The sequence below is a fragment of the Vanacampus margaritifer genome, chromosome 16 (genome assembly GCF_051991255.1).
Source record: "Vanacampus margaritifer isolate UIUO_Vmar chromosome 16, RoL_Vmar_1.0, whole genome shotgun sequence".
Taxonomy (NCBI): Eukaryota; Metazoa; Chordata; class Actinopteri; order Syngnathiformes; family Syngnathidae; genus Vanacampus; species Vanacampus margaritifer.
In genome coordinates this window covers 5,010,026-5,023,333 of record NC_135447.1, presented here as the reverse complement: position 1 = coordinate 5,023,333, position 13,308 = coordinate 5,010,026, and the positions used below count along the sequence as shown (strand labels likewise).

The 13,308-nt window shown below is 38.2% G+C and overlaps 1 protein-coding gene across 23 annotated transcripts in view; it reads right to left on the bottom strand.

Annotated features, from left to right (window-relative positions):
* The window catches only part of tspoap1 (TSPO associated protein 1), a 44,632-nt gene extending 32,100 nt beyond the window's left edge, over nt 1–12,532 (bottom strand). For 20 of the 23 annotated variants that reach the window (XR_013288642.1, XR_013288641.1, XM_077547063.1 and 17 more), the window contains exons 1-4: nt 12,403–12,485; nt 10,416–11,331; nt 1,233–1,340; nt 470–598 (exon numbers count right to left, since the gene is read on the bottom strand). Coding sequence is in view for 21 of the 23 variants with exons in the window: in XM_077547063.1 (XP_077403189.1) it covers nt 470–598; nt 1,233–1,340; nt 10,416–11,219 (1,041 nt within the window). In the remaining 2 variants the exon portion in view is untranslated. Of the gene's footprint in view, nt 1–469; nt 599–1,232; nt 1,341–6,734; nt 7,796–10,415; nt 11,332–12,402 lie in introns of those variants that run through there. The other 3 variants (XM_077547064.1, XM_077547077.1, XM_077547079.1) reach the window with 3 other exon arrangements.
* Nucleotides 12,533–13,308: the final 776 nt, after the last annotated feature.

Sequence of the window (13,308 nt, the reverse complement as noted above, 5' to 3'; positions counted from 1 at the left end):
ATGTGACACTACTAGTTCATTGTGCGTCGTAAACATCGAAACCGTGTACCGCTGTAAACTAAGACCCCCTTCTTGCAGTTAGATTTATTTAGCATAAAGCATGTAATTGATACAAATGCTAGACTGAACTCAACATAATAAAAAAAAATATATGAATCATGACCGTATAAATCTGATGGTACCCAGCCCGGGTCATAATGAAAAAAAAAAAAAAAAACTCTTTTCACTTCAAGATCACTAATAATTCTCAAAAGAGACTAATGATTAATAAGGTCCTTGAAACGTTCTAGTCAGATGGATTGTTATTCAAAGAGTGCATGGGGGTCTTCCAACAAGGCTTCTATTCCCAACATGTATTCAAAGATTTGATAATGAGTTAATTCTAGCGCTTGGGTCAAAATGAGGACAAACCGGCTGGTCAACATAGCAACAATGAAAACATTAGCGGTGTTAAATTTGTGCCGTATACCATTTTGAGGTTAGCCTCCTGCAATTTGCGTGCTCTCTCCTCCAGCCTTTTGGCAAGCACGGCCAACTCTGTGTTCTTCCTCCTCAGCCGCCTGACCTTCTCCTCCGTTTCTGGAGCACTGCTCTTCCGCTAAACACATGGGCGTAACAAACAACATCACACCGTGCCTGCAGTAAAGAGTGACTACACACACAAAATCATTAGTATTTAAAACACATTCAGTATTAATCCAATGACACTATATCATCTATGCCAGGGATTCTTAACCATTGGGCCCAAGAGCACCATCTAGTGGGCAGCAAAGTAATTTCAGTTTTGTAACTGTGGAAGCGCAAGGGCTGCAGGCAGCTTTCAATTAAGGCTTTGTACACATAGCAGGGTATTTTTAAAACCAAATATTTCCACTTCCGCGTATTTTTGTATACAATTCTTTGACATTTTTGGCAATTTCATGGACATCTTATGGTAGCTTTCTGCTATTCCTCTTCCTTTTTTTTCATCTACCTTGTCACGGCTGTGACATTTTTTTAAATATGTATTATTTTTTATTTATTTAATCATTTTGTTTAAAGAATGTTTTATCTAGAAAATAAAAATCAGCATATAAAAAATATATTAATTTCCTCTTTTTTTTTTGTGTACATCCACAGGGAGCCACAGGAGAGGGACTAAAGAGCCACATGTGGCTCCAGAGCCGCAGGTTGCAGACCCCTGACCTATGCCATCTTCAGTCATAAACATCAGCTGTTGCTTTTAAACTTACCAACAGGCAATTTTCTTCCCTCAGTATGCTGCATGTTTTCTTAAGTTCATCCAAAGCCCGCAAGAGTTCAAAGTTCTGCTTTACCAGAAACCTGTAATCTGAACCATTCTGGGGGAAAAAAGAAAAAAAAAACATTCAATAAATATTGACACACAATAAACGCAAGGTGTGAATTCTTCTCTTAAAGTATGGCAATCTGTACAACAAAAAGCTTCCCCCCTGCATCCATGGCACTTGACAGATCACCACCACTGGACAGGCTTTTTTTTTCAATAGGCTGACCACATTCTCTCAACATAACAGGAAGAGCTTTGCACCCACGCTGCAAAGTGGAGAGAGCTGAATCACTGACAGTGCGAGTACCACAGAGAAAAAAATCAAGGAACGAGATCACATATAGGGAAAAGTAGACTGTATTTTCTTTATGGATTTAATAAATGTTAGCCATTAACAACAATAGTTTCCAAATCAATTGGCATGTAATTTGCTCCATACAAACCGAGTTGTGATATATTCCTGTTCCCAGCAACCCTGGCGACACAGAAAATGTGCCAACGGATTTTAGTCACTGTCGGTCAACTCAAGAGAATTAAACAAAAAATAAATAAAAAAATACTGACGTTTCAAAGTTCAGGGAATTTCTAAGTATAGTTTAAGTATGAATACATAGTCTATGTCAAGTGACAGAATTTGATTAAAGTATCAATATTTATAAAGAAATCAAGCTAAATTATTATTATATGATATGTTTTAGACATGACAAGTTCTGCAGAACAAGGATTACTTTGTGTGTTGGGACTCTAATGTTAGATGATGTTATTTTGTCCGCAGTTTGAGGAGTCTGCTGGTCCCCAAATGTTGGCTTTCGTCCTAGGATGGTGGTGGACAGCTGGTCCCAATTTCAGCCTTCACCTGCACCAAAAACAGGAATCTATCCATGTTTGTGCAACGTTAAGGGATATTGAAATTGTTATTAATAATTGAGAAAATGAGTTTTGCTCCCTTTAATTTGTGAGGTCCACTCAAGGTCATATAATGAATAAATACTTTGCTCCTCCACATCAAATGGATCTGGATCAATTAACAAGACAGATGCAACTCCGTCGCAGGAGGCCAAGGGTCTCTTCTCTACACATGCTGTCAGGATGACTCATCGTGATAGTGATGATGATTAAATTGACACTGTGCTAAACACAATAGCACTGCCTGAGGCAACAGGATCTCGAGTGCATCTTTATGTAGTGTTGCAAACTAAAGCAGAATGCGTCTTAAATTGCAACGTTCATTTGTAATGGTAGAAATGTGCACTTTCTAAGGAGTGACTCGGCAAAGTATTCAACTTCCACTCCTTTCAAAGCATTGACAGGCTGACTTTGCTGCGCTAGCTCAACTTGAGAAACACAGTCCGGCTGGGAGCTTAATGCCTTTGCTGATTGTTGGCATAAGAAAGGACATTTCATTCTGGCAAAATCTTGTGAGTCAGCATTGCATCAGCTTTTCCTTAATTCTCAAGTGCTTTGAAGAACAGTTGTAACATTGTCGACTATGTAATTCATTAGAAAAGTGTGCTGTCATGACTGTAAAATAGCTTTAAGATGTAGACTAAAATAGTAATCAGCGAAGAAAGTACTGGAAGAATGCGTGCCAACAAAACAAAATATATAAACAATCACTAGCTAACTAATCACAATCAGTTTGTCACTAATATAAATACAGCACATTCACTGAAAGATAAAACACTACCAAATAGCTGTGACAATGTTGCCACACAGAAAATGGTAGAAGAGCAAATTAACTGACCTCGTCAAAACTATGCGAGAAACACAAAAGTCACTCATGATAACATTTTAAGTTCAGAAAGAACAAACCCAAACATTTACCTATCAAAACTAAGCCACTCAGAGAAACCGAGATTATAAACCAACATATAACGAACATATCAGCGGTTGATTAATGGCGCCTTGAAGCAATCAAGACAAAATGGCGTGCACTACTTGGCTGCAACCTGCGGAGGTGCTGTTGATTACTTGAGTTAAAGCCAGTTTAGCAAATTTTGCATTTCAGTAACTGTGCATCACTTCCACAGTGACAGAAACACAGGATGTAGATATTGTTTTAGGAGGTAAGACCTTAAAATCCCGTGTTATTAAAATATCAAAACAGCAGGCCTGATTTTAGCTTCCATCTCATTATTGGTATGCCATCTTTTTGCATATAAATTCCGATTGGTCTGATCATGATGAATGCTGAAATATAGAGGCTGATTTTGCTGAAATATAGAGCATCAGCAATTTTTGGTAGCAGACTGAACTCCCTTCTCCATAAACAGACATGAACACAAAGACAAGAGTTAAGCCAATCATCTATGACTAATTTATTAAGAAGTCATCTTAAGTATCAATCTATAGTGGCCCTTGATTTGTACAACATCACTCTGCCAATACCTTGACACGGGAACTTCGAAGCACTCCAAAAAGCTGTTCATTGTGTGAGGTGATTTTTTTTTTTTTAAACAACAGCTCCGAATGCTCATATATAAGTCATGAAGCTGCTCTATAAAGTGTCATCTGAAATCTCCTGCTGTATTCATGACTTATTTACCCTTGGGGTACCTGATGCTGACGGATTACAGGGAGGGGGGGGGGGGGGTGCTTTAAGCAGCAAAGGGACAAAGAGCCAACATTACAGACTGCTTTTATCCCCTCCCAAGCATTAAGCAATCCACACCCACATCCTTTGCAAGCAACTTTTTGTGTTTGGTCTAAATAAGAAATAAATTAATTAAATATGCTTTCTGGTAATGTTTCTAATGTGTTTATCCTGCCCAATGTCAAGGAACATTTAAACTATACTGTATTTATTATGAATTCGAATACAACGATCCTTTTGGATCACGGGAAAGTGGTGATAATATGCCCAATTCAAATGGCACAGTGTGTATGAAAGATATATCTCAAGTATGGTAAAAGGAAAAAAAAAAATGAATTACATTTCGTGTAGCATCTCTATTACAGGCTGGGGAGTCCCATTTCATACCCAGCTATTGGCAGACACTAATTAAAAAACATTATCATAGCTGCATCAATCTCTTGGGTACCATAAATAAAAACATCACAATCCCCCAAGGCGTCCTGGGATTATTCAAATGTTACGTTGTTATTGTTACACATTAGACAACAACCACTGCCAAATGATTTTTTTTTTTTTTTTTTTTTTAGAGAAGTGTCAAAAGTAAAAAGGAAAGATGGACTGCCCCAAAAAAAATACACAACTGAAGGGAATGTCTGATACTAGAAGGCGTATTTGTACAAACAAAATACACTATCGCCATTGTAATTCCACAGATTGGATAATCTCCGCAAACTCCCAAACATTCATCCAAAAAAACCGACCGGCTCTGAGGTCATTGAAGATATGTATCAATCCAGTCCCATCAAAACCTTGGCATTGATCCCTCCTACTCAGTCACGGTCACTCCTGCAGCTTTCATTGAACAATATCACATCTCAAATGGAAATTTCCAGAGCGATTTCCAAAGTAAAGAGCAATATCCTTGAATGAACACTTGGATTTCCCAATCTTGTTTTGACAGTCAAACGGTCTTTGTTGTTAGCAAAAATAAATTATTGACTTCATCTAATAAGGATGAAGCAGAAGTTGGGTAGGAAGTTTTCATAAAACCCTCAGTCAATCTCAGCATACAGAATTCCAAAACAAACAAACCAACCACAACTGTTGTATGTTTAATTAAGAATTTGGGGAGAATAACCCCCCCCCCCCCATTTTTTTTTTTTTTTTTTAATTGCACAAAGAGCCCATTTTAAAAGGTAGGTCAGCAAAGGTTATCATATATAATAGTATTGAATAAGCCTTTACCAGTCAATTCTAATTACATGCAAGAATTAATAAGATTTTCTTTCACTCTGTATTTGGGGATGCGGATTTTCAGCACATATTTAGACGAAGCTAAAAAGGGGTTAACTTCAGTAAGACACATTTCTAAATATATATACACAGTACACTCCATAAAATACAGGGTGATATTGAAGTGACTGCATTTGCATTAGCAGTGCATGAGTCCATGACCTCTGTTCCATAGAGACCGTCTATACGCTTTGCAACCAGACAGCTAGACAGTGGGGTGAGTTAGGGGGGGTGCTGAGACTAACACTCCAGAGAATACCGTAACCATCATCCTTAATTATTCATCAAGTAATAACATGTAAATATGCAGGAACCATGTGGAAATGTAAGCATTTAGAATCAGTGACGGAAAACATCTTACAGATGATGGTTATCTTTGGGTCACAACTAAATAAATGAGACACACAGCATGCTTCTTGCTTTTTTACATTAAACATGTCAAACAATGTGATTAGTGCAATATGTGCTTTCAGATTTGTGTTAGTTTAAACAAAGGAAATGGTGAAGTCAAGTGTGATAATGAGATAACGATAGCGCTCCACTTTCTGCTCTCCCACAGGTACAAAGTAGGTCGATTGAGAAACGCAGTGGTGGCATTAGTGTCTCTTCCCAACATGTTGACACCTTTGAGCAACGTGATCTCCATGTGGCGACCTATCCTATCCTATCCTATGTAAACAAAACTTTGAGTAGAGAGCCGATAGCTAAAGAACACACTATCCACAACATAAGGGTCACAAACATTGGGGGAAAAAATGCCTTTTGGCGATTTTTTATTATTATTTTTTTAAACAAAAGTACAGACAACAGTTAAATTGGTAAGGTACGAGAATTACCAGCACATAAAAGACAGCAACTACAGTACAAGATTTTTATCATAGTGCAAAGACTTTATAACTTGGCATGAGCTTCATACCCACTGGTTATGGAGAAGAAGAAAAAAAAAAAAAAAAGTCTAGTCACTCGGTGTGTGCATGTGCATCAACCAAACAAACGACGACAAGGCGGCCATATGGCGTCCAGACAGATGATGATCGCAGAGAACCACAAAGTCAACAAGCTTGTTTCTAATCAGAGGGGTTTTGTCCTTAAATGTTAATAAAGAAACTGCAATTTTTTTTATTTATTATTATTTACAATTCAACATTATTTGAATACTCAAACCATGATAATACACGTGTGCCTGGTCATTAATCGTAAAATCTTAAACCAAAAATATTCATCCAGTCAGAAACTTGCGTTCTTGGCATTTTCGTCACAACACAAGAATAGTGTCGCACTCCCGGAGGGACGATAGTTGCAGAAGATAAATTACTCGCTACTTTTATCAAGAATGCCACCCACTTGTATTCAGATCATATGAGGGCGGCATCAGCAGTTTTCCACAGCCTGGAGCAAATAGCCCTCTTTAAATGACTCTGCATGTGACACTCTGCCCTACCATTTGGAGGCCAGTTGGTATTGACATTTATTTTTTACAGAAGTAACAGATTCAAATACAGTACTTTTACACGATGCTGCATAATACCTTTCAGAAACCTCTACAAAAAAAGCAGAGAACATGAAAAAAAGACGTACCTTGTGTTTCCCTTCTGCTTCAAAACCATTTAGGTTTTCATAGAGCGAATGCTGCCTCTTTCCTAATAATGACGTTGAAGGGATTTTGGCAGAGGTTGGCATGGCCTCGCCTGAGACTCCTTGACCCTTATCTTCTTGCGTTTGTTCTAGAGTTTGGATCTCCTGTTGGCACTGCATATTTCGAAGCGGAGACGTCTGCTCGGGTGGCTCTGCTCGAGTCCACAGATCATACATCACTCCCAGTCAAGGAAGGAAGGACGATGTGAATCCCGGACCAGCTTATAACTGGTGGACGAGTGCATGGAGAAAAGTCTGGCAAGTTCTCTTTTGAAACATATTGAAGTCCATAAACAAGAGGTTTTTTTTCAAAGCGTATTTAGACGTCAAAATAAGGAGAGTACGCCATAGCGGTGACTCCAAAAATAGAATGAAATCTTTTAAGGTTATGATGCCCGTTTCACATCATTTAAAGAAGCTGTTGGAAAGTCCCTTGTCCTTCTCCGAGTAATGACGTCTTCCAAAATAAGGACAGCGCCCTCAAAAAACACAGGACATAATTTGGCATCTGCTCCCGATGGCAAATAAGTCACAGTCATTGTCCAGACACTCAAAATTTTCTTTAGTACAGACTCAAGCTTCAGAGTAACGCTGTGCTACTCATAAGGATTCTCTATCCATGCCGTACCGCTGTCGTCTGCGGCCAGTTTGTAATAGCCAGAAAAAGACCCTGGCAATATTGCATGTCGCGTAGAAATAATACATAAAGGCCTCAAATAAAACAGCAAACAAGAAAAGATACAAAGAGCCATAAATGCAAGAGGAATCCAACTAACAGGTCCCTACTGCAATATCCCCATAAGGCTGCGGCGTCCGTGGTATTTCCGCTCTCCCGTTCAGAGTCCGTGCTCATCAGCGCCGCTTTCTGCTTTTAGCCAGACGCGAGAAGACACGACGGGCTGCATCTCACGTCGGTTCCAGCGCCATAAAGGTGAAAAAGGACGATTGGAAAAATGAGCGTATAAAACGCTGCTTGTCATTGAGAGGGAGGGGGTGGGGAAGACTTCCTCATCATCCTATCACGAAAAGGCAAGCATTCAAGGCAGTGCCCAATCATAACGGCGACTATAGCTCGTTTCCATGGAGACGACGCTGGAATGATGTTGGCTCCCTATTGATTGTTCAAGAGGCAACACAGACTGCTACGCAGGGAGGCTGCATGAGACACGCAGTTGAGCGAGTGTAACTAATTCTAATGTGTAGTTGCAGTTTGACACTTGTAAAACCAATTAGAAGCCTGACAAGATGCTGAGTGATTTGAAACAAATTGGATCGGGCGGCAAAACTTGACTTAACACTAGATTTCTTTCAGATCAGTATTGAATTTGCCAACCCTGGGTGAAACTATGTTTCTGTATTTTTAAAGAAGGCAAATTACATTTTTTAAGGCAACACTCATCAAATTTAAGATCTCTTATTCTCTCAATATGACTAGTAGGAATGAGCAATATAGGTTCAATCGTGTACTGTAATATTTTAAAATAATTATAAAAAAAAAAAGATTTAGAGCTACTGTAAATTATTTGAAAAAATTGCCAAATTCTTTACAAAGTCATCAAATAAAAATGATTTTTTTCTTTGACTCTGTAGCAATTTTAAGACTTTTTTTCAAAGATCTTTGAACAGGCCTTCAAACAAAATATTATAAAATATATATATTAATTAAGAACAATGAGGGACTTTATTTTGTAAAATCAAGACATTAAATGGTGGGCTTTTTTTTTTTTTTTTTTTTTTTTTTTTAGTTCAACCAAATTATTTTTTGCTAATGTAAGCTCTAATAATGAGCATAGAACAAGTTAGATATTATTTTTAGAATATATATATTTTTTATTTTACAATAACACTGAGGTATGTGGCTAACCAATAATGCTTTTATTGTGTTTTTTTTTTTTTTTTTACCACAGTGCTGACCTCATTTCATCAAAATACTAAAAAAAAGTTTATGATGATCAATTTCCCTAGCAAATTGCAGTTTGTCTTGCATAAATGATTGTGTGGGGAGTTTCCACTGCACATGCAACGATACTGTTGAATAGTTATGGGAATGCCAAGCAACGGCAACATAACTCCTCACATAATGTCAAGTAAATACAATAAGATAATGCCATTAAAAGAATGAATATTAAAACTATAACCATACTCTTCATAAACATATAGGTCAAGCCAATAAAACATGATAACCAATAGGTTGGTGAGTGTCTGGTTCAATATAGCTAGCTTGCGCACAAAAATAGAAAGTGGGGAACATTGCTCCTCCGAGTTACACGTTTTCCTTTAACAGTGCATGCCACTATTCAATCTGCTGTTGCGTAATGTTGTACTTGGGATCACAAGACGATAACATTGGTAGCCGGAGGAATACACTCAATGCCACTTAATTCATCTCCTTGACCTATCAGTTCCATCCATCCATCCGTCATCACTGATCAGTGATTAATAATAATTCCATTTCAAAACAGAGCTGCAGCCTATGCTAGCTGACTTAAGTCTATTAAATTAATCGGCACACAATATAACAGTCAACTATTGAGACTCAAATAGTACATACTATACTCACTACTAAGTACAAAATGAAACCATGTTGTCTATACAGAATGTCAAATGAGTGAACCACAGCATCACTAATCAAGAGAACACGGACAAAAGTATGCTTCTAAATATGCGCCAACGTCAAAAATGTTTTCCTGGATGAATGGCCCAAAAAATGACGTACTCCAAAATCTTGTCGAAAGTGCTATAGTAGCAAATAGCGGACAATTTTCTCTTAAATGAATTACACAAACACTAATTTTGTATCGCAAACACCATGTTTTCTTCCATTTTCAGTTACTCTGGCTCAATATGTTGGTAACTTACCGTTAATACCATATGACGGTCCACGTTCCTTGATTGAGGGTTACTAAATCACATTGTGGCTGTGTAAAATTCTAATGATGCCCTTACATTTAGCAGCAACAGCTTTCTTTCCAACAATGAGAGGTATGTTAGAAAAAGATCACAAAAGAGAGAATATTGTGATATGACAAACTATGATCAAGCATCCACTAGAACTCTATGACAACATTTTCCCTTTCTACTTCAATCTATCAATTCAATCTGCGCCGTTTACGTGTAATATGCGTTGTATCGATTTGTTTGATAACACTGGCGCAGGTTATGTGATGCTTTTACAGAAACCCTAAATGCCTGCCCTGTATATTGATCTGTGTACGCTGCTGTTACACCAGCTTCACTGTTTTAATTTTCTTTTCTTTTCTTTTTTTTAAAGTAAAATTGAATTGAAAAAAAAAAAACTAATTACGTTTTTTTACTCTACGAAATTCTTAAGTAAATATTGCAAGGAGTGCAAATATACTTATAACGCTACTTGAAAAAATGTACTTAGAATTTCTGAGTGAAAAAAAACTTTACTAGTCTTCTTCAAGTAAATATAACTTTCTTTCTTTTTTTTACAGTGTTAGTCATAGTTACAAAACTACAAATCTTGGCTAGTTTACTCAATTGGACTCAAGCGGTAAGAAAAAAAGCCCACCAATGACATGCATAAAACTGTTACACAAAAAAACTACATTGCTGCCGGTCTTGTAAACACAGTCAATTTGGAAACATTAAGTTACTTACCTCCATGTTTCTGTCCATGCATTTGGAGGGAGGGGACTCAGCTGACCCACTAGACTGTGTGTGGCAGGGGGCGTGGTCACTGCACTGTGCATGAGGAGTGTTATGAGGGTGACAAATTTTTAGAGCACTGCTCCAACAGCCGTCCACTGCAACACTCGCGGTACACACATCTAAATACAAGTCACTGCTTGCTGCCTGCTGCTCATGTTTACTTTTCTTCTTGGATGAACAAGGGGCAGTTTTGGATCCACGCGGCGAGGTCCGAGAGTGGGTTAGGTGAGGGGCAATCTGACCGAAGCTGCTGCCATCTTGGGTTAATTGTCTCGCAATCCGTCTTTTGTGCAGGAAATCTTGGTGGGTGTCTAGCAGGTGGCAGAGGACGATGGCCTTTTCTAGCTCCAATTCCTGCCTATGCAATTTATAGACTCCCTGCTGACTATTTATCTTCCCGGACAGCATCAGCAGCAGCTGCTCCAGATTCCGTGTTTTGCGTGCAGAGTCGCCTGACTCGATGTTACTGTATCGCCCACTGTCTTTAAAGGGACACGGCGGTCTGCTGGAGTGTCTGCTTTTTTGGCACGCACGTCTGGAAGTCGCCTCCCTCACGACCTCCTGTACTTCTTGTAGGTGTCTTATCTCCACAGAGAGGGCCTGCTCTGTTTGCGCCTCCTCCAATCCCGACGCAGCATGTAGCGTTTCTAGCTGTTGTCCATAGTTTGCCTGGCCTTGGCATGGTTTCTTGGATGATAATAGCAGAGGGTTATCACTGTCTTTTCTCATTGTGCCACAGTTACCGCATAGCATGCACAGGTGATATAGTAATCTTTAAATAGCGTATCACCAGCTGATATGACGTGCAGGTGGGCGACGCGCAGTTTATATCAGACATGCAGCATGCAGTTGTCAGAGCAGGAAACTGGAATGATGAGACAGAGAAGGATGTACTGTACAGAAAATGGTATGACAAGAAATGACAATGCATGACTAGTAAACAAATCTATGGTGGGTTAGAAGACAACGTGACTACTTATAAATTATAATATCCAGTTCAAGAGCTGTGATAACTGTTCTCCCTAAAGTATAATACTTCATTATAGTTGCCTCAAAAGAAATAGTCTAAAATACTAGGAACAGTTCTGGATGTGATGCAGTAGGACATTGTGATTTAGATTAATTAATTCGAACTAATATGTCTGGAGATTTTTGTTCACTTTTTGTTTCAGATTCCACATCTGAAAGTCATGCTGGCTGACATGCATGACATTAGGAATAATAAAGCAAATCCTTATGTCTACAATAACGGTGGTGTCATGTGTTTTTTCTATCAGCAGAGAGTAACAAATTGATTTTGTATTTTTTTATGGAAAATTAATACCCGTCTTACAGTGTCATTCAAAGCTGACCGTTTTTTTTATTTGAGACTGCTCTATTGGATATTGTCACTATTCGATACGTATTGTGCAACTTGATGCTAGTTGGTTTAATTACTAAAAGTGTTTGTCAACATTCAATAGATCTGTCATTATGTAATAAACGTTACTAGCAGATCAGATGACATTAGGATGAAGACGTATCTGAAGTGACACTTTCATCTGCGGCTAAAGTCGAACTACTGTTAATCTACGAATGCAACAAGTGATAAAGTGGAGGGTTTTTTTTTTAATGAAGAAAACAACATCATTGCAATGAACAAGAGTATGTCATGGTAAACTATTGTGTGCAACATCCAGAGTACGTGGACGCTTCGTATTACAGAGCCAATGGCTTATTATTGTCCGTTATTTAATTGGCTTATGTGAATAGCCTAAACTATAATATAATAAACTATTTGATTTTGTTAAAAACATTTTTTATTAAAAGAGAGAGAGAACGATAAGGCTCTTGTGAATACAGGAAGCTTGAATTCGCTGTTACTAGCTAACTTTAGTGCGCTTATTAGCCAACATTAGCGTAAAGGTAATGTGACTGCAACTTCAACCAAACTCACCTCAAGGCGATACGAACAATGCAACGTTACTTCGCTTTCACTGCATTCGTCGACATTAAAACTACGTGCAACAGTCACACCGTTAGCTCCAAAAGGTCCTTGGAGCCATGCGACTGGGGGTTTATTTATCCGTAAGGAATATGTCACCCGCTGGAACGTCCTGAAGTGGTGATGCCTTCAGGCACCCTCCGGCGTTTCGGTATTAACCGAGGTTCCTTCAGTTCATTTATTACCAATAAACCTGAAGGCAACATAAATTCCGTCGACGTGTGTAGGACGAGGACCACTTTATTGCTGTATAATGTTTAAGTTAAACCAGTTGTGCCTTTAAACATAATAGATGTTACATAATCATCTAACGTCAATGTTAAAAAAAAAAAAAAAAAAGTGTGTGTATGAATGGGGCTGTGAGGTCAGTTGGGTATCACATTTCTTACAGAACCGATAAAGTCATCTGTGTCACTCTTTATGACCGAGCTAAGTAATTATCCAATAACAAAAAATAGCAGGAAGTTGCAAAAGTACTTTACATGTCAAGTTCAAACTTAAGACCCTAAAACCTGATAACAAAAGTGCTGAAGTCCTGCCATAAAGCTTTTGGTGCTTTACAGTATATTAAACATATATTTCACTGGATTGCTGATTCCAGTAAAAAATATTGTGATTTATAAAGACAGTAAATTACTGCAATTATTTTTGAGAAAAAAAATTATATCTGTGAAGCAGTTTTTATTTGCATGTCCTGTTATTCCTGGTTTGTAACAAGAATGCAGTGCGGATGGAGGCGGAACTAACTGTTCACTACTTTTCTTTATCACTTTTAATGGATGAATTTGGCTAAAAAGCAAAAAAGCTCAGCATATGAAGTTGTATTAGTCGTAACAATAATGCTCATGAATAAAGGCA